General features: G+C 40.1%; 1 protein-coding gene across 2 annotated transcripts in view; it reads left to right on the plus strand.

The window, feature by feature from the left end:
* Positions 1-88: 88 nt before the first annotated feature.
* The window catches only part of PECR (peroxisomal trans-2-enoyl-CoA reductase), a 33,291-nt gene continuing 8,148 nt past the window's right edge, over positions 89-25,231 (plus strand). Inside the window, exons 1-6 of one of the 2 annotated variants that reach the window (XM_037132278.2) lie at positions 89-255; positions 11,292-11,425; positions 11,768-11,933; positions 14,904-14,985; positions 20,799-20,895; positions 21,277-21,387. In XM_037132278.2, coding sequence (XP_036988173.2) covers positions 138-255; positions 11,292-11,425; positions 11,768-11,933; positions 14,904-14,985; positions 20,799-20,895; positions 21,277-21,387 — 708 coding nt within the window. In that variant the 5' untranslated portion in view covers positions 89-137. Of the gene's footprint in view, positions 256-10,126; positions 10,167-11,291; positions 11,426-11,767; positions 11,934-14,903; positions 14,986-20,798; positions 20,896-21,276; positions 21,388-25,231 lie in introns of those variants that run through there. The other variant, XM_053671306.1, reaches the window with a different exon arrangement.

Here is a 25,231-nt window from a genome sequence, read left to right on the forward strand (position 1 = left end):
GAGGCTGGAAAGCTGCCGTGGCGGGCGGGGCGGGGCCCCGGTGGTCACGTGGCCGCTCGGGCCCGCCCACGTCTGAGGTCCCCGTAACTCAGCACAGAGGTGGACCTGCCCAGAGTGCCCTCAGACGCCCAGTAGTCATGGGTGTTCCAGGCAAGAGCTGCCTGGTGCCCGGCTTGCTGCGGAATCAAGTGGCCATCGTCACCGGCGGGGGCACGGGCATCGGAAAGGCCATCGCGACCGAGCTGCTGCACCTGAGTACGTGAGCAGGTCTTGGGCGGGCGGACCCCGATTGTGGGTCCGGATTGTGGGTCCTGGCGGGTGGAAGAGGAGATACCTGCGGTGGAGACACCTACTTGTGTAACCTGGGACTGGGAGCCAGAACTGTAGGCTGGGCTGGGAAAGGGTGGAGTTGCAAAGCAAAGAGGGGTAGATGTGGGCGAAACATGAAAAGGTAAAATCGGCATTGATTTAAAAAAAAACAATGTAAGGACATTTTAAAAGTACAAGAAAAAACACCTTTACAGTACACAACAGGTGTATGATATGAAGAGCTCTCACAAATAAGGAAGGAAAATATGGAACACGCTGATAGAAAAATTGGCCTGTGATATGGACCAGGTGTACCAAAGGAAGAACCAGAAATAGGCAGTTGTAAGTAAATGAGAAAACATTCAGCTTCACTGGTAATAAAATGCATAATAAAACAATAATCAGATCCCATTGTTTTTCTAAAAAGATTTTAAAACATTGAAGAAGACGACAGTGTTGATGATGCATTGAGAAGGCTGGCAAGATGCAAATTATTACAAGCTTCCTAGAGGACAATTTGAAAAAAAGAATCCTAAAGTTTTAACAATATTCATGCTCCCTTCCATGACCTAGTAAGTTCTCTTTCAGGAGTTTAAGGAAATAGTCAGAGACAAGGACAGATTTATATACAAAGATATGTATATGCAGTGTTGAGCAGGGAAACACTGCAAAAAAACCTACATATTCAGGCTGGGGTCCAGCCTTGGCAGGGTTCAGTGTCTCCGAAGGATGGACAGTGCAGGTGATGAATGAAGAGTCAGACACCCGATTGGATACTGGAAAACAGCCAGCCTCTGTGGGTCTGGCTGAACTCTCAGAGTTTGATTTAGGCTTTATTTTTATAGAGATTGTTATATAACATTAAAGGAACAGGTGCATGGCGTGATCAGTTAAGCAGAAAAATCCAATACAGAGGTAACCAGGAAAGGTACAAGAATTTCCATACTTTCAGTTATGTTAAACGATTAAGGTTGTTTTGACTAGGAGACCCATTAATCAGACAATTTGAAATAGCTGTATGTACAGAGTTTAAATGTCTTATTGTTTATTAAAGTTCTTAGAATTTGGCATGGGCCAAAAGGGGACACTAGACTGAGTAGAGGTTATATAGGAAATTTATTATAAGGCCTTTTTGATGTCTAACTTAGCTATCTTTCTGTCTAAAATGTGTCTTTATGTAATATTGACTCTGTCTCTTTGGTAATAGTTTCTACGTGCTTGGTTTGTAATAGCTAACTAGCTTCTCCTGTTTCTTAGTCTGTCTAATTCTAATTAATATATATTCCTGTCCAAGGTAGAGGAGGGGCTGTTACTCCATCAACTTTTAGATATTCAGGGGTTACTTCATTAAAGGGGGACTTTGTTCTCTGGCCAAGAAATTATTTTATATAACTTCATTGGAATTATGCGGATCATTGGACCTGAAATGCAGGTGTTTAAAAAAATCTCACCACCTATTAATTGGAAAGACAAACATGCAAGGGAGAGATAGACAGGAAATCCAACCACAGTTGCCTCTGTTGTGCAAATGCATCTCATCCGTCCTGACTGTGTCAAGGGACGGCTGTTGGTCAGCTTCTGACCTATTCATTATACAGGAAATAGTTAAATCAATAACAATGGACTATTATGTTGCTATTGAAGACTTTCTGTAGAGAAATGCATTCCTTATAATTGAAAAAAGCAGGATTCTAAACAAAATGTAGCTTTCCAGTTCACTCGTTGAAAAATGAAAAATACAGTATCTATGCAGAAAAAGACTGAAAGGAAGTTTATAGCATTGTTAACAACTAACTTTTATGGAAATAATCTGAATTATCAGGGTTAAACTGTCTTCATTTTGAACATGGTTTATGAACATGTAAACTACCTTTGCTTACCATTGTGTTTCTAATGCCTCTCACATAGTATGAACCGAAACAGGAAACTAAAAAATGAAAATACTCTCAATGTAAGAAACTTTCAAAACTGTGGAGAATGTTTCTGAGTTTATTTGCACCAAATTGATGATAATTTGCCAGGAAGCAAAACTTCAGTGGGTTGAGAGAATGCTCTGAAGAACGGCAGTTTTGCACCTATTTTATACATTATAATCAGTGGAGACATAAGGAGGTTAAATGAAATCCATTGGTGATAGACTAGGGAGGCAAGGAGAAAGCAAAGCAGGAAAATCTCTGGGATTAGATAAAAAATAAAATGGAGAGACACCTACTTCTTTTGCATTGGTGGATATCCATACCATAGTTAACAATGAACATTTACAGTATGTGGAGATGTTATGTGGGGGAACAAGATAACAGTGAGGAGCTCTGGTGGTCTCTAGTGTGGTAATGATGAACTCCTATAGCTCTTTTCTGTCTGGAAAGCTTTTTATCTGTCTTTCAATTCTAAATGATAGCTTTACAGGGTAGAGTAATCTGGTTGTAGGTCCTGGCTTTTCATCACTTTGAATATATCATGCCAGTCCCTTCTAGCCTGCAAAGTTTCTATTGAAAAATCAACTGACAGTCTTATGGGAGCTACCTTGTAGGTTACTAATGCTTTTCTCTTGCTGCTTTTAAAATTCTCTCTGTCTTTAACCTTTGCCATTTTAATTATGATGTATCTTGGTGTGTTCCTCTTTGGGTGCATCTTGTTTGGGACTCTGTGCTTCCTGGGCTTGTATGTCTACTTTCTTCACCAAGTAAGGGAAGTTTTCTGTCATTATTTTTTCAAATAGGCTTTCAATTTTGTTTTCTCTCTCTTCCCTTTCCAGCACCCCCATGATATGAATGTTGATATGCTTGAAGTTGTCCCAGAGGCTTCTCACATTACCCTTATTGTTTTTTGGATTCTTTTTTTTTCTTGTTCTGATTGAGTGTTTTTTGCTTCCGTATATTCCAAATCGCTGATTTGATTCTCATTTTCACCCACTCTACTGTTGATTCCCTATAAATTTTCTTCATTTCAGTTAGTGTATTCTTCATTTCCAACAGGTTCTTTTTTATGGTTTCCATGCCCTTTTTTATGCTGCTGAAATTCTCACTAAGTTCACTGGCATCCTTATAACCAGTGTTTTCAACTCTGCATCTAGTACATTGCTTGTCTCCATTTTGTTTATTTCTTTCTGTGGAGTTTTGTTCTATTCTTTCATTTGGGCCATGTTTTCTTTATCTCTTCATCTTGGCAACTTCTCTGTTTTTGTTTGTATGGATTAGGTAGAACTGCTATGACTCCCTGGCTTAGAAGAGTGGCCTGATGTAGTAAGTGTCTTGTAGGGTCCAGTGGCATGGCCTTTCCTATCACTTAGGCTGGGCACTTGAGGTTTCTTTCCCCCACCATGTGGGCTGAGTACACCCTCCTCTTTTAGTTAAGCCTTGATTGCTGTTGACAGGTCAATTGGAGGGATTTACCCAGGCTGATCAGTTGCAAGGACTTGCTGTGACCACTGACCACCAACCTCTGACCACTGAGGAGGATCAGCTGTGCAGGGGTCCACTCCACAGAGCAGGACTGACTTCAGCAAGGGTCTGGTGCCCACTGAGTCCTCCCCTTGAGAGTGTTGCTGGTGGAGATGGTTGGGTGGTGGTGCTCCTAGGTGTTCTGTAGCTGTCCACTAGGTGCACGGGCTTTGGGAACTCCTGAGGGCTGCTGGCCAAGGTGAGCTGTGACCTGTATTCTGACTGGGGCCACCTAGCATAAGCTGTAAAGCAATCTGCAGTTATCTGCTACTTGTGCTTAGATTAGAGATACCCAAGCAAGTCCTAGCTTGGCATCAAGCTAGGCTGAACCAAGGCCAGCTGCTGCTAGTGCCAGGCCTGGGGCCACTTAGCAATAGGCAGGAGGCGTGCCAAGATCAGATGCTGTTGTTTGAGAGAATTTAGGAGAATCTGAGGCATGAGCCAAGACAAGCCATTTGGAAACAATATACAAATAATTTTCACAATGACTTTCTTTAATTTTTTTATGCTAGAATTAATGGCTACTTCCTGAAAATTACTATAAGCCCTAATTGGGCAAATACATTGTTAGCCAATTCTGTTTCTAATGAGAAGGCTACTATTTTTTTGATATGAATTATAAGTTGAACTTTTAGGACTTCTGGCCAAGATGGAGGTGTAGGTAGATACACTATGCCTCCTCTATAACGAAAAGAAGGATAACAACAAATTTAAAAACAAAAAAAATCAGAACTTATAGAAAATCGAACTGTATGGAAGTCTGACAACGAAGTAGTTAAAGAAGAAACATTCGTCCAGACCAGTAGGAGGGGTGAAGACGGGCAGCTGGGGTGGAGAGGACTGGCCACAAGGCAGTGGCTGGCAGAACTGGAGGGGTGGCAGCTGGCAGAGCAGGTACTCCCACATTTGAGTGCTGATAAACTGGGAGGAACAACTGGGTAGTGAGACAGATTGCACAACCCAGGGTCCCAGCCTGGGGAAATAAATTCTTAAAACCTCTGACTGAAAAAAACCAGTGGAGGTTGAGGGGGCAGGAAAAACTCCTGGTATCACCAGAGAATTTGTAGGACAGACCCACAGGGTCTTAGAATGTACACAAATCCACCTACCCAGGAATCAGCACCAGAAGGGCCCAATTTGATTGTGGGTAGTGGGGGAAGTGACTGAAAACTGGCAGAGAGTGGAGCAAGCAGCACTGTTCGCTCTCCAACCCCTCCCCCACATACAGGTATTTGCCCTACCCTGGTGAAATTCTAAGGCTCCACCCCTTACTATGTAACAGGCGCACTAAGACAAAAAATTGGCCCAAATGAAAGAACAGATCAAAGCTCCAGAAAAAATACAGTAAGCAATGAATAGATAGTCAATGTATCAGATGCACAGTTCACAACACTGGTAATCAGGATGCTCACAGAATTAGTTGAATGTGGTTGCAAAATAGAGGGAAACGTGAAGGCTATGAAAAGTGAAATAAAGGAAAATGTACAGGGAACCAACAGTGACAGGAAGGAAACTGGGACTCAAATCAATGGTTTGAACCAGAAGGAAGGAATAAAAATCCAACCAGAACAAAACGAAGAAACAAGAATTCAAAAAAATTAAAAGAGGCTTAGGAACCTCCAGGACAACTTTAAACTTTCCAACATCTGAATCATAGGGGTGCCAGAGAGAGGAGAGGAAGAGCAAGAAATCGAAAATAATGAAGGAGAACTTCCCCATTCTGGCAAAGAAAATAAACTTTCAGGAAGTCTAGGAAGCTTAGAGAGTCCCAAAGAAGATGGACCCAAGGAAGCACACCAAAACACATCATAATTACATTATCCAAGATTAAAGAGGAGAGAATCTTAAAAGCAGCAAGAGAAAGGGAGAGAGTTACCTACAAAGGAGTTCCCATTAGATTATCAGCTGATTTTCAAAAAAAATGGTACAAGCAAGAAGGGGCTGGAAAGAAGTATTCAAAGTCATGAAAGGCAAGGACCTACATTCAAAATTACTCTATCCAGCAAAGCTCTCATTTAGAGTGGAAGGGCAGATAAAGTGCTTCCAAAATAAGGTCAAGTTAAAGGAGTTCATCACCATTAAGCCCTTATTATATGAAATGTTAAAGAGACTTATCTAAGAAATAGAAGATCAAAACTCTGAATAGTAAAATGACAACAAGCCCACGACTATCAACACCTGAACTGAAAACAAAAACATACTTAGCAAACTGCTAGAAAAGGAACAGAATCACAGAAATGGAGAGCACATGGAGGGTTATCGGCAGGGAAGCTGAGGGGAGGGAATGGGGTAAAGGTACAGGGAGTAAGAAGCATAAATGGTAAGTAGAAAATAGAAAGGAGGAGGTTAAGAATAGTATAGGAAATGTAAAAGCCAAAGAATTTATATGTGCACAACTCATGGACATGATCTAAGGAAGGGGAATGTGGGTGTGCAGGGTGGAGGGGAATAAAGGGGGGGGGGAACAGGACAACTGCAATAGCATAATCAAAAAATATATTTAAAAAATAAATAAATATCTTTTTAAAAAGTTGAACTTTTAGACATGTTTTTTTGAATGCTGATTATTGTGTTGTCTTACACAATCAAATGATCTTGACTGTTCCTTGTTCTGAAAGGATGTTAAAAGTCCCACCTCTCAAGAGCAGGATGTAATGAAAAGGACTGGAACCTCTTTGTTAGACGGATGCTGTTAGACAAGGAGTGACAATTTCATCAAGGACTACCTAAGATTATTCAAGCTGATTTCGAGTCAATTCCTCTTCTTCTTCCTTGAGTTAATCACTCTCTGTCTGTGACCTCAGCAGAAGTTAGGTACAGTGGAAAAAATTAAAGTAAGAAATCATGAGGCAAGACAGCACTTTTTTCTTGTTCTAGTGACTAGGCTTGTTATAGTCTCAACCTATCAATAACCAATTTTGAGTTTTGACTAACCTTTGTGGTTCTTATTGTTATTACAAGATGCCCTTCAGTAGTAGCATGTTTATTGGTTTTGGAAAGAGGGGAAGAGAGGGAGAGAAAAATCAATTCAAGAGAGAAACATCAGTTGGTATCTTCCATATGCACCCAACCAGGGAATGAACTCACAACTCAGGCATGCAACTTGACAAGGAATTGAACTGGCGACCTTTCAGGGTATAGATGTGCCATTAAGGGGCACGTATGAGATTATGGCCACTTCATTGGGAGGTTCGGATTAGCAGTCAATAAAAACCCCAAGGCAAATATGAATAATAAAGCACTTTATTAAGTGAGAGCAAAGTGAAAGCAAGAATCAAGATCATACATTGTCAGACGGAAGTTCACCAACACCCAAGTATCGATGCTGGGGAATCCCAGAGACAGCGTTCGGCGTCCAACTGGGAAAGTTCGAGCGAAGTGTCCTTCTCTCGGGTGAGATTCCAAAGTCTCACTTTGGGGGGCTGTGGTTAAATATATTTTAGACAAAAGTGATTACATTTCCAGGGCCTTTTGTGATTTGACTAACCAACAGGTCCCTCTGGGAGAAGAGCCAGTTCTCCCTGAAGGAACAGTTAGATGTCAAAAGTATTCATCTCCTGAGGAGAAGAGTCAGTTTTCCTTGGGAAAGAGCACACCTGCCTATATTTTATTCTTACAATACAGGTCATGGCTTGGGCATAAACGAGGAGGATTCTCAATGTCCCTTTAATCCATCAGTAGGACAGTGCCCAACACCAGAGCCACATGGGCCAGTGCAAAGCTTAGTATTTTCATTTAAGGAAAATACTGGTGGAAGCGTCAGTATCCCCATGGGCAGCTATTCTTTTTCTAACTCCATTTACTTCCATTCTAATTTCACTTGCAGTGTTAGTTGCTATTTTTTCAAGTACTCTGGGATCAGCCATACCTTTTTTTGTTTTATCTCTCAATCTATCTTTCAGTCACTCCTTTTTGTGAAATGTAACACGGGTTTATCATTGAGAGACAAGAAGGCAATCCAACTGCGTATTTTGCTGTGTGTGAAATTAGATGCAGAGCAACCAATCACTGACAGACATTGAAAGAAGTGACATAATTAATCACTGATCATCATGTGCATCTCTTATTCTCATGGTGATTTGTGGATTGAAGAGCTAGTGGTGAGGTTTGTATATCATGCAGCATCTCTCAGTTAATACACCATGGTAACAGAAATTTGAACCATATTGGTGGGGAACTGGTGTTATTTAATAAGCTAAAGTAACTGAAATTAATGCATGATGGGGGGAGGGGGCAGCTCCACCAGTAGAGCTCCCCCTGGCTGCCATGGATGGGAATAATTCTACCAAAACATGATCTGCTTGGGGAAGAAGGCTGACCAGTCTCTCAGAGGAGAAAGGTGTTTAGCCTTTCTCTCAATGGGCCTTTATCGGCTTTAGCTGGCAAGGGATGCATATCAAAGAAAGGAGGTGTGGTTTACAAAGAACGTTTCTGGGATCAAGGGGGTTCGTTTGAGTCAGGGTCTGGTGGACAGGGTGATGCTAATCGGCTGTAGAACCTTGGGAAACAAACTTATTTTGTGCTTGAACCTTAACCTATGAAAGCAGGTTTCACAGGATTTATGCATTCTTTCTTAGGCCTGATCACCCCTCACTGGAAACCGTTGGTTTAGACACAGGGATGCACCCCCCCCCCCCTTAGGCATTGTTTCAGACCTGAATCAGGTAGGGGAAGCAAGGGAACCAAGAGATTAGGAGAATTTTTACAAATAGAATGAGGACTCAGGCTGTGATAAAGCCGAGGGATGAGAGTTTTTTTCCCTTCTTCACAATGCCCTAAGTCCTTCCCTGATGGCCTCTTCGTGACTGTGCCTATCTTAGGTTGTCCCTCCCTGAAGGATTCTTACCTGTCATTGGCTAACCAGTCATCTGCCCGGGGCTAAGCAGGGTGAAGTAAGTGGGGCAGAGGTTGTACCCCTGCCCTGAGGGTAAGTTTTGTCTCCTTTGTGGCTTATGGTCCCAAGGTCCCCTGGCCATGGGGCCTTTTCGCCTCTTGGCAGGGTTACAACCTCTGAAACCAGGCAGGATGGTTCCCAACAAGTGCATATTACAGCTGAGCAAAACAAGGACTTCCTGTCCTTATATTTCACCCCTCCTGGCTCTCATGTTGCTGTTCTCATGTATCTTACTTTTATTTATATATATATATATATATATATATATACACACACACACACACACACACATATATATATACATATATATATCTCACAATCCATTGTTATCATTTTTACTTTAAACAGTCAACACTTTTTGAAAAGATTTGAATAGAAACAAGAAAAGTCTTTATATTTATCACTGTAATTGCCATTTCTGGTTCTCTCCTGTAGATTTAGGTTTTCATCTGGTAGTTTTGTTTTTCCAGCTCGAAGGACTTCTTCTAGTTCTTTTTGTAGTGCAAGTCTGGTTTAATGGTGTCTTCTAGCTATTATTTATGTGAACAAGTTTTTATTTTGCTATTATTTTGGAAAGCCATTTTCACTGGGTCAAGATGTCCAGATGCATAAACCCCACCCCATCCACCTTTGCACTGAAGTACTTTTGTAGCTGAGGTCCTTATGATTTTAATGCCCCTAATATTTTTTACAGCTAGAATTAAATGATTTAATTCTTACTTAGGTTTTAGGTATAGGCTTTAACTAAATGTTTTGATTGCTTTCATTGTTACATAGCTTATAGACAAAGATTAAGAAAGTATTTTAGTCATGTTCTAATGGACTGCCTGTAAAGCAAATTTTAGAAATGTTTAAAAGACACTTTGCTTTTCCTGGCCAAGTAGCTCAGTTTATTAGAGTGTCATCCTGATATACCATGATTGCCAGTTCAATCCCCTGTTAGGGCACATACAAGAGTCAACCAACGAATGCATAAATATATAGAACAGCAAATTGATGTTTCTCTTTCTCCCTTCCTCTCTTTCTCTAAAATCAATAAATAATTTTTAAGAGTCACTTTGCTTGAGATAATAGGAAAATAACAGATAGTTAAGCATACAACAATGATAGCATAAACAATGGTGGTAGTTACAAGATATCTAGTTTCAGCTTTTCTCTTAAAGTTAGGGTCACTGACACACAATTAAAAGGTATTTTATAGAATCCTGGTTTTTCACCCCAGTATTCCTTGTTCTCTCAATATAATTTTGTGTGTTAATATACTGTTTGTCAAGCAAGAGAAGATAGCTCCAGGGCCACATGGTATCTGATACAAAACAGTGTTGTTTGTGACTAAAGAAACTTGGACTTACTTCTGGGTTCCCTGAAACTCCCTGTCCTTTGCCCCCTAGCCACATAAAAACTCCCTAGTTTCACTTTTTGAGAGGTCTTGCTCTTCTGTCCCCTCACTTGGCTAGTTCAAGTAAACTTCTCTCTATATCCAAGCACTGCTGTCTCAATGTTTTGGCCTACTAGTACATCAGGTACATGAACTTCAATTTTGGTGGGTAATTCAGCAACACTTTCCAGATAGTCCATTGCCTTCCGGCTTGCATTGTTTCAGAGAAAAATTATTCTGTCCTTTTTGTTTCTTTTGCTCTGTACTTAATGTGTTCTTTTTCTCTGGCTTTTAGATTTTTTTAATCCATGTCTTATTTAATGATATCACTACTGTCCTTTTTGGGTGTGTTTTTAATAATTGACTTTTCTCCTCATTCTGGCTTGTAGTTTTTGCTCCTTTGCATGCCTGGTAGTTTTTTGTTATATGCCATGCATTTTGATATTGCCTTGTAGATTGCTTGTTCTTTCTATATTCTTATAAATATTATTGAGTTTTGTTCTGTGATGCAGTTAATTTACTTGGAAACAGTTTGATACTTTAAAAAGAGTATGGTTTAATGTTAATCATTGACTCGAATAGTCTTTAGGACTAATTTTGTTGCATTACTGAGGCCGTAGCCTTCTGAGAACATTACCCCATTACCTTGTGAAAGGCTTTTCCCGGTGGGAACACTATTTCCAGTGCTGTGTAAATGTCAGGGTGTCTTCCCTCTCTGCTCATTTTGGGTCATCTATTCCCCAGGCTCAGATAGTTTCCTCACTGACATGCTCTGATATGCAAGTGCAGCTTTAGTGCAGCTAAAGACTTGAGGAGCTCACTGTACATTTCTAGAGTTCTCTCGCTGTACCTCTTTTCCCTCTATGACCTGTGTAATCTAGTCAACTCGGCCACCCCAGATTTCTAGCTTGATCTCTTCTACCCAGGACATTGCTTGGCTCTGAATAGGTGCCTTCTCCTTGCAGCAGCCAATCACTCTCTCCAGGCAGCAGCTGGAATAATTATAGAGCTCACTGTGCTTGTGTCCACTCTCTGAGATTACTGTTCAATGCTGCCTCATGTCCAATGCCTGTTTTTAATATAGTTTGTACAGGTTTTCAGTGGTTTGGGGCTGGAGAATAAAGGTGGTTCCTGTTACTCCTTCTAGACCAGAAGCAGAAGCCCTAATTCATCTTTTTTACAGGAACACATGAAATACTAAACATTTTTTGTGGAATTTGGGCAACAAATGAAAGCATATTTACTTGTTCATTGGCTGTGTTCTCCTCAGGCTGTAAGGTGGTCATCGCATCTCGTAAGTTTGATGTATTAAAATCTACTGCGGATGAACTGAAGACCAGCCTGCCTCCCACCGACCAGTCTCAAATCACCCCTATAAAATGCAATATCCGAAACATAGAGGAGGTAATGGAAATATACCTATATCATTATTCATCTTTAATTTATAATGGTGGTTCCTAAACCTGACTGTGCTTCAGGTTTTCCTGTTAGCAGTCCGAGATGACATTCATAAGAAGCAGAGCCTGTGAAGGAGATTCTGCTCCTGATGATTTATTGAGTATGTCACCTCTTGAGAAGGGGAGGAAGGGAAGCAAAATTATGCATTTAGCTTTGTGATCTGTGGGTATGGTAGTGTTCAGGGTTACCATCCACAATGAGAGATTATAAGCTCTCCTGAAGCAGACCATCAGTCCAAGTAGCAAATTAGGGCTATTAACTAATTTACTTTTTAATGTTTTTCTCTAGGTAAATAATTTGGTCAAATCTACCTTGGATATTTATGGTAAGATTAATTTCTTGGTAAACAACGGAGGAGGCCAGTTCATGGATTGTGCTGAGAACATCAGTTCGAAGGGATGGCACGCTGTGGTTGAAACCAACCTGACGGGCACCTTCTACATGTGCAAAGCAGGCAAGTGTGGTCAGTAACCCAAACTCAATGTGTCTTTGTTTAAAGGACGTGGATAATCCTGAAAGAGAAAACGTGAGGGCCTCAGAAAGCTTCATGTCGTCAACATTCACCCCCCTGAGTTACTCCCATACAGCACGGGATTTTAAGTGGCTACATCTCTGGATAGTAATTGGGCAGTGTTTATAAAATATGGATATCCTTTAATAATATAATTTTATTTTTAGGAATGTATTGTGAGAAAATCATTAAGGATCTGTGCAAAGATATGGCTACCAAGTTGCTCATAAAATTCAAGAAAACTGAAACACATTATTTTTAAGAGGTCAATCTGTTAAATCTGTTACAAGGACCTGTTAATTCAGTAAGGTCTTTAGGAAGAGTACCAGACAAAGTCCACATTCTTTCAACAAGTAATTATCTTGATATAGTGTTTGGATTATAGATTATGTTTCAATCATTGAAATGTTTATACTACCCAAAGCAATCTATAGATTTAACATAATTCCTATCAAAATATCAATGGCGTAGTTCACAGAACTAGAACGAATAATCCAGAATTTATTTGGAACCACAGAAGACCCTGAATACCCACACCAATTTTGAGATGAGAACAAAGTTGTTCTTATGTTCTCATAAAGTAGGTTTTATGCTACCTGATGTCAAACTATACTACAAGTCTATTGTAATAAAAACAGGGTAGTACTGGCATAAAGACAGACACATAGATCAATTTTAAAGAAATAAATTCACACCTATAAGGTCAATTAATGTATGGGGAGGGAGACAAGAGCATAGAATAGGGTAAAGACAGTCTAGTCAATAAATAATGTTGGGAAAATTGGATAGGTATATGCAAAAAAGTGAAACTAGACTACTTAAATGTAAGGCTCAAAAAAGCATAAAAATCCTAGAGGAAATCATAGGCAGTAAAACATCAGACATTTCTCTCAGCAATATTTTTTTCTAACCTGTCCTCTTGGGTAAGAGAAACAAAAGAAAAATAAACAGATGGGAATACATCAAACTAAAAGGTTTTTGCACAGCAAAGGAAACTGTCAATGAAATGAAAAGACAACGTACTATATGGAAGAACATATTCACCAATGATACATTTGATAAGGGCTTAATATCCAAAATTTATAAAGAACTCAAACAACTTAACAACAAAAAAAGCAAACTGTTCAATTAAAAAATGGTCAGGGGACCCGCACAGACATTTCTTAAAAGAGGACATAGAGCAGACCAATAGACATATGAACACATGCTTAACGTCACTAAACATCAGAGAAATTCTAATTAAAGCCACAATGAAATATCACCCCACGCTTGTCATAATGGCCATCTGTCATCCATAAATCAACCAGTAAGTGTTGGTGAGGATGTGGAAGAAAGGAAACCCTTGTGCACTATTGGTGGGAATGCAGACTGGTGCACCACTGTGGGAAAAGTATGGAGTTGCCTCAGAAAATAAAAAATGGAACTGCCTTATGACCTAGGAATTCTCCTTCTGGGCGGTTATCTGAAGAAGCCCAAAACACTAATTTGAAAGAATATATGCACCCCTATATCCTTCGCGGCATTATTTACAATAGTCAAGCAATGGAAGCCACCCAAGTGCCCATTAATAGACTAGTGGTTAAACAAGCACTGGTACATATATACAATGGGGTATTACTCAACCTTAAAAAAAATGAAAACTTAACCACTTGCATTAGCGTGGGTGGACCTAGACTGTATTATACTAAATGTAGTAAGTCAGTCAGAGAAACACAAGTAGCATATGATTTTACTTATACATGGAACCTAAAGAACAAAATAATCGAACAAAATTGAAAGCCTTATAGACACAGAACAGACTGATGGTTGCCGATGGGGTGGGAAGTGGGGGGAACTGGGTATAAAAGGCAAAGGGTTAAGTATTACAAAATGGTTGCCACACAATAGTCGTGGGATGTAAAGTACATCATAGGGACTCCGGTCCATTATGTTGTAATAAGTACGTATGGTGTCAAGTGAGTACTTGACATACAGGGGAAACTGTGTAAAGGTATGTGACTGTCTAGCCACTGTGCTCTAGACCTGAGACTAACACAAAACAATATCGAATGTAAAGTGTAATTGAAAAAAAAAGGTTACGTTGCATTGGCAGTGATAGTAAACTCCTGACATTGGGTTAACTCAGAGGTTTTCTTATAAACTCTCGAAGGCATTTTTATGATGCACAACTAAAACATGTCTGATTCTGACCCAAAGGATCTTTAATATGGGGTAGGCTGTGTATTATTAGTATCCGTAAAGTCAAAACTCCTGTACCAGGGGTGTCCAACTTTTTGGTGTCTCTGGGTCACCCTGGAAGAAGAAGAGTTGTCTTGGGCCACACATGAAGTACACCAACTCTAATGAAAACAAAAAAAGTCTCACGTTGTTTAAAGTGACTTTACAGTTTTGTGTCCGGCCATGTCGTTGGCCATCCTGAGCCACGCGTAGCCAGCCCATGGGATGGACAGCTCGGTGACATTCCCAGGCTGAATTTTTATCTAATTAGCAACATGAATCTCTGTATTAGTTGTGATACAGGCGTGGGTGCTCTTGTGTAAAGGCCTAGGAAAAAAACCCAGATTAAACAAGTCAGTGAAGGGGTTCAGATTGGGCCTCCCCAGTGTGTGTGAGTTTAGCATGAGTATTAGCCAGGGGATGGGTTTGGCTCCGAGGGGCACAAAGTAACTTTTTGGGGCAATGGAAATGTTTTCAAACTGGACTTTGTGGATGGCTGCACAATTCTGTGTATTTAAAAATTATTAAATTGTATCCAAGGTAGGTGAATTTTATGATATATGAATTGTACCTAATCCAGGCTTTTTATTAAAAAAATGTAAATTTAAAATGATCACAAAAGCAGCATTCTGGAACAGGGGATCAGAGGAAAGTAAGGAAACTTTAATGTGACTGTCATTTATCTATTTTCTGCAGTTTACAACTCTTGGATGAAAGACCATGGAGGATCTATTGTCAATATTACTATGCTTAGTAAAAATGGATTTCCAGGAGCTGCGTAAGCATTTTTATATATTTTTTTCTTGTATGTCAAAGGTTCAGAAATAGCCAAAGTAAATCAGCACATCACCGAAATAGGAGTTAGTAAAAACTTCCTTATACCAAAAAGACTTTGCACACTGGGAACACTGCAGCCAAAACATGGGATGAGGCTCAGAGATACATTGTTACACAGTGAGAAAGCAGTGACTGTTTATTTTTCATACTGACTGGTTACAGTATTTGAATTTTAGGCAGTTACCTCATATACACCAAAATCATTAATCCTTTAATGACTTGTGATCTCAATACTTAGCGTTTTGCTTATTTAAACTTTAAAAATATAGTTCTGATGAGTTTCAAGGTGGTGGCGGAGTAGGTGGATTTTGAATGCACCCCCTCCAAGGACTAAACTGGAAATACAACTAAATTGGGTGCCTGTCACCCTGAAAAACCAGCTAGAGACTTGCTGAAGAGGAATCTTATAACCAAGGGTTTGTACAAGAAGCCATGAGATGGATAGGGTGGCAGTGATGTGAAAAGAGCCGGCTCCACTCCCACGGGCAGGCAGGGGCTGAGGGGCTGGAGGGATTACTCAGCTGTGGGTGGTTGCCCCTGAGAAGTGGAGGCATAGACCCCAAGCCAGCCTCTTCAGCCCAGAGCACCAGAGCCAGGAACAGGGATGCACATAGCAGCCCACTATGAAAAGCAGCAGGATTTCTATTTCCAAGGAGACATGGAGTCTGCTGAAGTTACAGGCACACTCTTGAAGGGGCAAGTGCACAAAATTTTGTTTGCAGCCTCTCACCCTCGGCTCTGGCCAGGGGAAGGTGGTACACGCTAGAGTTGCTTGAGGAGAGTTTAGGGATTGTGGCTCTGGGGGGCAGCCATGGGGATCCAGATGCTGAGTCATACTCAGATACCCCAGTAGCCGTTTTCCCTGGGAGGAGCAGTTTCCTGCAAGCAGCATCAGCCCAGAGGAGAGCAATTACTCCACTCTTCTGGAACCCTTCTCTCCCCGCTAGGTGGATCTTAAGCCTGGCTGAGGAGTCAGCAGCATATGCCAGGGTATAGAAGTCTGGGCAGATTCAGGGGGTGTCAGTGACTGACCTAGAGCAGGGCCATTGCCCCAACTTTCTAGGAACCTGACTGGCACTTCCCCCTTGTGTCTGGTCCAATAGAAACACCCTCCAGGTATCTGGTAGGCCAACCTCTGGGCTTTGTAAGCATCACTCACGTGACTACTAGGGGCTCTGTCCTGCCTGGGCAGGTTAGGGCAAAATCTGGGACAGACTCAGTTGTGTGGGCATGGTGCGTGGTATCACACCGACCATTTTTCCCGATGTCTGAATGCCACCTCTTCCTCCAGTGACTGAGCCTGGTAGGCAGCCATCCAGCAGAGGCAGATGGAGGCAGATCCCCTGGTGCCTTGGGACATTTGCTGGCCTGTCCCCTTGCCAAGTGCTGGTGAAAGCCAACCAAGAAAAAGCTTGGAGCCATTGGGATGCTTAATATGCCTTTATTCTGGGACGGGGCAATCCATGTGTGCCACAAGCTGCATGTCACACTGCGTGTCCCTGCATGTTGCATAGCAGGAAGTCCCAACTCCCTTATATACTACATAGACACAAAGCCAGCAGGGCGCTGAGATGTTATGCAACAGAGCTTCACTCTACGCATGCAAGCTTACTCATGGCTGTGGGAACAGTTTATCTGACCCAGTCTCAAGGCTGTGGGAACCCCACTTATCAGGCCCATTCTCAAGGTTATGGGAGGCTGCTTCCCTTAGCTGCCCAGACATCTGGGCGAGGGAGCCAGACTTACTCCTTTTACCCTGCATAGCATACCAAAAAGGAAAACTCATTAGCCACTAAACCCTGCTAAGGCAAATCCTGCTTTTTTCTTTTTTAATTTTTAGCTTCTTTCTGTCCTATTTCTTTATTTTCTCCCTTTACTTTTCTCTTTTCTTTTTCTGTGTTCTTATTCTTTCTTCATTTCTTAATCTATTTATTTATTTCATATATTTTCAAAATTTTTTAAATTGTAAATTGACTTAATGATCTTTTTAGTTTCTTTTCTTTCTTCTTTTTTTTTTGGTTGGCATCTTTACAGCAGCTCATACTTCATGGTTGGGTGATTGGGGTTGAGCCTCATAGTCACCCTGAAGGTCAGTCCCAAAGATGAACCGTCCAATAGCAACCAAGACTCAGTTACAACAGGAAAGCCCACATAACCCACACAGGGGACATTCCTAGAGCCCCTGGCTCAGGAGATCAAGAATATTTCACCACTAGGTCCCACAGGACACTTACTATATAAGGCCACTCCATGAAGACTGGGAGTCCAAGAAGGTCTATTTAATACATAGAGGCAAATAGAAAAACAGCCAAAATGGGGATGCAAAGAAGCAGGCCCCAAATGAAAGAACAGGAGGAATCTCCAAAAAAAAAAGTTATAAATGAAATGGAGGCAAACGACCTATCAGCTATAGAGATAACAGTAATGATTATAAGGTTGCTCAAGGAAATTAGCCAGAACTATAACAATATGAAAAAGGCCATGGAAACCATGAAAAAGTGCCAGTCAGAAATGAAGAATACCATGTTATTGCATCAAGAATACATTGGAAGGAATAAAAAGAGGTTATATGAAGCAGAGGATTGAATCAGCGATTTGGAAGAAGAGGTAGGGAAAACACATCCAATCACAGCATCAAAAAGAAAAAAAGAATTAAAAAGAATGAGGATAGTTTAAAGGAATGTCGGGACAGCATGAAGCACAATAACATCCACATCATAGGGATAGGAGGGGAAGAGAGACGGTAAAGGATCAAGAATAATTTGAAGAATGATTACTGAAAACTTCCCTATCTGGGTGAGATAAAAGACACATCAGTCTGGGAAGACAGAGATTCCCAAACAAGGTGAACCGTAAGAGGCCCACATGTAGACACATCATAATTAAAATGGGAAAGGTTAGAAGAAAAGAACGAATCTTAAAAACAGCCAGTTACCTACAAGACTGTCATTGTTGTCTTGACGGAAACATTTCAGGCCAAGAGGAATTGCCACAAAATACCCAAAGTGATGATGAAATATTACAACCCGGAATACTTTACCCAGTGAGGCTATCATTTAAAACTGAGGGAGAAATAAAGAGCTTCTCAGACAAGATAAAAGCTAAAAGAGTTTGTTGCTACCAAATCAGCGTCACAAGAAATGTTAGACCTGGGTAAGTCATGGCTGATCTGAGAGATACAAACAAACTCTTCTCTCAAATATTGTTACATATATCAGATGCATAAGTTCAAGGTTATGACTTACTGCACATTTGTATGTGACTAGCGTTAAGCCATGGTTTTTAAGCCATCGCATGTTTCATAAAGGTGTGTGATATTCAACAGTAAATTGTATCTGAAAGGTACCACAAACTGTGAAATCAATGTTGGTGCAATTGGGGTTTTGTTTTGTTTTTTTAGTTTTCACAAACTTTGTAGTCAGTGTTGTGGTTTTTCTAATTTACCGTTGAAAATGGGTGGTAACATCTATTCAATAATCCAAGAGCTACTGAAGAACTTTAGCAAATGCTACTTGAGTCCAATAATGAGGGTAATAGAGTTGAATGTGAAAATGAGAGTGATTTAGAAGATAAAGATTATGTCGAGTTCATTCAGAAGATTTGGATACCAAGCAAGGTATTCATAGTGAAGAAAATGAAGATGAATTAGACATGAAATTGTTGGGAAAGGATAAAGAATCAAAATGGAGGAAAAATCCAGTAAGAAGACGAATTAGTACACAGCTGCAGAATATTTTGTGTCAACTTCTGTTAGTTCAGCCAAATGCAAAAAATGCCAAAAGAGAACTTGACACGTGGAACTGTTTTATCACATATGATATTTTAGATCTAATCTTACTATATACAAATAGATACATTGATCTGGTTTTCATGAGAAGATGATGCTAAATGAATTAGACAAACCGAATTGAAGGAGTTTTTAGGCCTCTTAGATCTAGCTAGTTTCTATAGCTGTAATTGGCTACATTTGCAGTATGTTTGGGCTACAGGTGGTACTGGGATTGAGCTTTTTAGACCTAAGTTATCTTCATGGATACTTAGATTTATTAATAATTATAACAGGTTTGAGGGAAAACATACCTGCTTAGAACACCTGAAAGTGGACAAATTAGCGGCCGTGAGAGTCATTTTCTCCGCATTTGTAGAAAACTGTAAAGTATATTATTCTATGGGATAGAATGTAACAATAGATGAAATGTTACCTAGCTTTAGAGGCAAGTGCGGGTTTAGAAAATAATTCCATCCAAGCCCAGTAAATATGGTATAAAATTTTTTCTAGGTCAATTTAAAAGTCTTTTACAGTGGAAATCTTGAAATATATGCCAGTAAGCACCTCAAAGGTTCTCACTTAATTAGTAATAAAACAGTAGAGGTAATCAAGACACTTGCAGAACCCATTTACTCATCAAGACCTAAAATTACAGTGCCTAACCGGTACACAGTAAGGCTACAGTGAGAGTTAAAGAAGGTCCATATATAATGATAAAAGGAGCAATCCAACAAGAGAATATAACTTTGGGAAACATGCACCTAACATAAAAGCACCTAAATACGTAAAGCAAATCTCGATGGGCTTAAAGGGAGAGGCTGACAGTAATGCAGTCGTAGTAGGGGATTTTAACACCCCATTGATGGCAATAGATAAATCTTGCAGACAGGCAATCAACAAGGAAACGGTGACCTTAAATGACACACTAGAACAGATGGATTTAATTGATATCTTCAGGGCATTTCATCCCAAAGCAGGAGAATATACATTTTTTTCAAGCACACAGGGAACATTTTCTAGGATTGGCCATGCGTTAGGACACAAAACAAGTCTCAATAAACTTAAGAAGATAGAAATCATATCAAGCATCTTCTCTGACCATAGTGGTGGTATGAAACTGGAAATCAACCACAGGAAAAAAGTGGAAAAACAGAGTCATAGAGGCTAGATAACATGTTACTAAATAAGGAATGGGTTAGCATTTAGATCAAGAAGAAATAGAAGGTACCTTGAAACAAATGAAAATGCGAACACAAAAATTTTTAAATGCATGGGACCCAGTAAACAACACACAAAGCCCTTTTCTGTGAGGAGGGCCTAAGGTGTTTGCCCACTGAGACCCTTGAGCCCTAGGGCTACCATGTGAGGTCCTGCCTCTCAAGAAAAGGCTCAGCAGTGACACAGAGCCCCTGAAGAAGTGTCACACATTCAGAAACAAACTAGTAGCCGTCCGAGAGAGGGAACCACCAGAACTGAAAGACAGGTAGAAAACCAGAGACAGAAGTTACCCTCCGAATTTGAGCTCCTGAACCAGTTGTACATCATGAGCAAGAGGGAGTTGAAGGCTAGCAGAGAACACCACCCCAAAATATGACTATAGGAGTTTAGGATGTTCCACCCCAAAGCGCTACTTGCACGTATTGTTTTGAGCTGTTGGCACTTGAAAAACAGCAAATGCAGGGAGAGACTTTCTCTGAATTTCCCTCATCTGCCAGAAGACAGATCCTCCAAAAGTAACTCTACTGTCATAAACTCCCTCCCCAGGAGTTTCATCTACTACAGAAGATTAATTCTGGTGCTTTGGCTTTAATACCGGAAGACTGGGTTCTTTCTCATGGTTTGGGCAGAGGCTCAAAAACACAGAGCCTCAAGACAAGGATGTCCTCCTGGGGCTCTGCAAGGTCATTGGCACAACTGTCAGTATAGTTAATGAAGGAAATGTTCAACTAAAGCTAATTATAATGTTTATATTTTGTCTTTTAAAGGCATAGTGGAGCTGCCAGAGAAGGTGTTTGCAGCCTCACCAAAACCTTAGCTGTGGAATGGGCCAGAAGTGGAGTAAGGCTCAACTGTGTTGCCCCGGTAGGTGAATGTTCTAGGTGAACAAATGGTACTCTTCTGACTCTGTTTATGTTGTGGATAGAGATATTCGGTACCATGCACGTATACTATAAAAGGTTGGCCTTTGAAACTAGGTCCGAAATATTCTTTGATTTGATTGCTAAGGTTAAATTAAGGTTTGACTGGTTTTTAAGAAAGGAGCATTCAGATAATCCACGTATAGTAGTAGTTGACTGTATTTCTTTGACAGTATTGAGAAAATTTAATGTTAGAAACATTAACTTTTCTATTGACTTAAACCACTTAATTTTTGGTATTGGGTGGCAGACTGCCTTGATGTCTTTACAATTAAAATTTAATCTTATGTACTTTATGTTGTCCCTATTTTATATCTAAACACAGGGAATCATTTATTCCCAGACTGCTTTTGACAACTATAGTCATTTGACACCAGAAGTAGTTGGAAGGTACATTAAGGCAATCCCAGCTAAAAGAATTGGAGTTCCTGAAGAGGTAATGTATATTTCTGACATTGATCAGAATTGCTTTATTTCATACTTTGGAACTTGGTAACATTTTGGCATCCTCTTTATGGAGTGTGATTGGCCGATAGAGGGGATCACTACCGATGCCACCAAAGCATTGCTTTTCTGGCTCTGGGGGAATATCCTGGTTGGGATTTGAGTACTCGCAGCAGTCTTTATTCAGGAGCCAATGTGGTGTGAATTAAGAATAGCATGCTTTTATTGTTTCATTGCGTGTGTCAGCTATGTTATTTTATCACGTGACATTTGTTGGTATACAGAACCCTAAACAAGTCAGATGAGTATGACTGCATGTCATTCCATATACAACTTCTGTAAGGCGGCTAAATTAAGTATGAAAAAACCAATAGCTTTCTTAACTGTTAGTTATATCAGTCTTTTTTAAATTAATGTATTTTATTGATTATGCTATTATGATTGTCTCAGTGTTTGCCCCTTTGCCCCCCTCTACTCAGTACCCCCTTTCCCTCCAGCATTCCCCCTCCCTTAGTTCATGTCCATTGGTCATACATATGAGTTCTTTGGCTTTTCCACTTCTCATACTATTCCCAGCTAAAAGAATTGTCTATTCCCTGTCTATTCTGTCTATTCCCTGTCTATTCTGTACTCACCAACTATGCTTTTTATTCCCTGTACCTTTTTTCTTGTTCTCCCCCCCACCCCTACCCATAGACAACCCTCCATGTGATCTTCGTCTCTCTGATTCTGCTTCTGTTCTAGTTGCTTGCCTAGTTTGTTTTTCTTTTTCTTTTTTTAGATTGTTGTTGATAGTTGTGAGTTTGTTGTCACTTTTGTTTCTTTTTCTTGTATAAGTCTCTTAAACATTTCATACAACAAGGGCTTGGAGGTGATGAACTCCTTTAACTTGACCTTGTCTGGGAAGCACTTTATCTGCCCTCCAATTCTAAATGATAGCTTTGCTGGATAGAGTAATCTCGGATGTAGGTCTTTGCTTTTCATCTCTTTGAATACTTCTTGCCAGTCCCTTCTTGCCTACAAAATTTCTTTTGAGAAATCAGCTGACAGTCTTATGGGAACTCCTCTGACGTTAACTCTTTTCTTTTCTCTTGCTGCTTTTAAGATTCTCTCTTTATCTCTAACTTTTGGCATTTTAATTATGATCTGTCTTGGTGTGGCACTCTTGGCTCCAACTTGGACTCTCTGAACTGCCTGAACTTTTATGTTTATTTCCTTCACCAAATTGGGGAAGTTTTCTTTCATTATTATTTTAAATAAGTTTTCAATTTCTTGCTCTTCCTTTTCTCTTTCTGGTACCCCTATGATTCAGATGTTGGAATGTTTAAAGTTGTTCTGGAGGTTCCTAAGCCTCTCCTCATGTTTTGGTTTTGGGTTTTTTGTTTTTTTTTGAATTCTTGTTTCTTTTTTCCTTTCTGGTTTACTGTTGATTTCTTCCTTTCATTCCAAAAAGTTGATTTGAATCCTGGCTTTCTTTCCTTCACTGTTGGTTCCCTGTATGTTTTTCTTTATTTTACTTTGTATAGCCTACACTTCTTCCTTTATTTTGTGGCTGCTCAATCATTTCTCTGAGCATCTTGATCACCAGTGCCTTGAACTCTGCATCTGATAGGTTGGCTATCTCTGTGTCACTTAGTTCTTTTTCTGGAGTTTTGATCCATTCCTTCACTTGGGCCTTCTCTCTCTGCGTCTTCATTTTGGCAGACTCCTGCGTTTCTGTGTATTAGGTAGAGCTGCTTGGATTTCCATACTTAGTATACCTACTATGTTATAAGGGCCGGAGCCTTCGGTATGTATGCACCAGACTGGCCAGTTTTATCACTTTGTGGTGCTATACTTGGGGGACGGGTCAGAGAGGAAACAATGCCACTTTCTTGGCTCTCGCCCCATTTCCAGTCACTTCCCCCACTTCCCATAAGCGTCTGGCATCCTTCTAGTTGCTGCCCTTGTGCTGATTCCCAGAGTGGGTGGGTTTGTGGTTGTTCTAGGACCCTGTGGGTCCTTTAAACGGAGTCTTCTGAGAGACCAGCAGTTTTTTCTGCCATGCCAACCCTCACTGGTTTACAGCCAGAGGCTATGAGGCTTTATTCTCCTGTAGCTGGAACACTGTGGTGCACAGTGTGGCCTGAGACTGGGATCACTCACTCCCCAGGTGTCCCTCCTGGTTTTTTATCTATACTTTAATGCGGACTGTCCATTCCACAGCTGCCCACGCACCTGCCTCACAGCCACTGTCAGCCACTGCCTCTCCGTGCCACGTCGTGTCCTCTCTGCCCCTTCTACCCGTCTGGATGAATGTTTCTTTTAAATCCTTGATGGTCAGACTTCTATACAGTTCAATTTTCTGGCAGTTCTGGTTGTTTTTCATTTTGAGATTGGTTGTTGCCCTTCTTATGGTTGTGTGAGGAGGCAAAGCAAGTCTACTTACACCTCCATCTTGGCCAGAAGTCTGCTATATCTGTCTTAAAATGTAATTAAAAAAGGATATTTTATCCACAATAATAGTAAAAACTAAAAAACCTAAAGTAAACTTAGTTCCAAATGAAAAACATTTTATTACTGAAGACCAGGGAGAAAAAAGACCAGAGTACAGAGACATGTCACATTCCTCAATGGAGAGAATCAATTTTATTAAAACCAAGTTTTTCTACTAATATATGAACTTGATATATTTTTGAAATGTAATGCACTAATTCTAAAGTTTGTCTAGAAAAATATTTATGCAAAAAAAAGCCAAAAATGTGTTGAAAAAGAATAATGGGGGTACTTGATTTTTCTGATATCAAGATATACTCTAATGCTGTACTTAGTTACTATGTCTGGTGCTGACACTGGAATAGATTAAAATTAGTGGAGTAGGATGGACTCTTGTATCAGTACCATGTTTAAATGGGAGTTTATAGGGTAAAAGTAGCCTTTCAAATCTGTGTGGAAAGAACAGGCCGTGGAGGAAAACTCATGCAGCAATGGGCTGTTCACTTAGAAATAAATTTTCCTCCGTCTCATATCACATACAAAATAATTTTCAGGTATATTAAAAGTGCTAAATATGGAAGCAAAACCATGAAACTCTTGAAGAAATTCATTCTCATTCCCAGGCCTACCTTTCATTATCAGTTTGATGTATATCTTTTCAGAAATGTACATGCACCAGAATATCTACATTTACTATTTTTTAACAAAAATAAGATTCTACTTTGTTCTTTTCTGCAAACTTGCTATGAATATGCTGTAATATATTTAACTAGACCATATTATTTCACATTTAGACTTTACTTATATTTCTGATATTGCAATAATTCTGCCACAAACATCCTTGAACATAGTCACACATGTTTGTTTGGGGAGAATGACTTTCTAGGAGTGGAATTCTTGGGCTAAAAGAGATTTGCTTATTAAGTTTTAGAAGATACTGTTAAATCAAACATTTAATTAGCTATTTTAAGCAAGGTGTTTAAATATTCTGAAAACTGAGAGCATGTAGTGTATTTCAGTTAAGGGAATGGTAGGATTAAATGTTAGAACACTCCTTTTGTTTATGTGAATAATATTATCTATATTTACTGTATTAGGCATTGAAGTTGAGAAATTCAAGATATATTTATAAATTTATTTATTTAAAGATTTTATTTATTTATCTTTAGATGGGAAGGGAAGGAGAGAGGGAGAGAAATATCTGTGTGGTTGCCTCTTGTGTGTCCCCTGCTGGGAACTGGCCTGCAGCCCAGGCATGTGCCCCGACTGGGAATCAAACCACGATCCTCTGCTTCACAGGCCCATGCTCAATCCACTGAGCTACACCAGCCAGGGTTTTAAATTTACTTTAAATTAACAGT

The sequence above is a fragment of the Artibeus jamaicensis genome, unplaced genomic scaffold (assembly GCF_021234435.1).
Source record: "Artibeus jamaicensis isolate MK-2021 breed Jamaican fruit bat unplaced genomic scaffold, CSHL_Jam_final contig_1015, whole genome shotgun sequence".
Taxonomy (NCBI): Eukaryota; Metazoa; Chordata; class Mammalia; order Chiroptera; family Phyllostomidae; genus Artibeus; species Artibeus jamaicensis.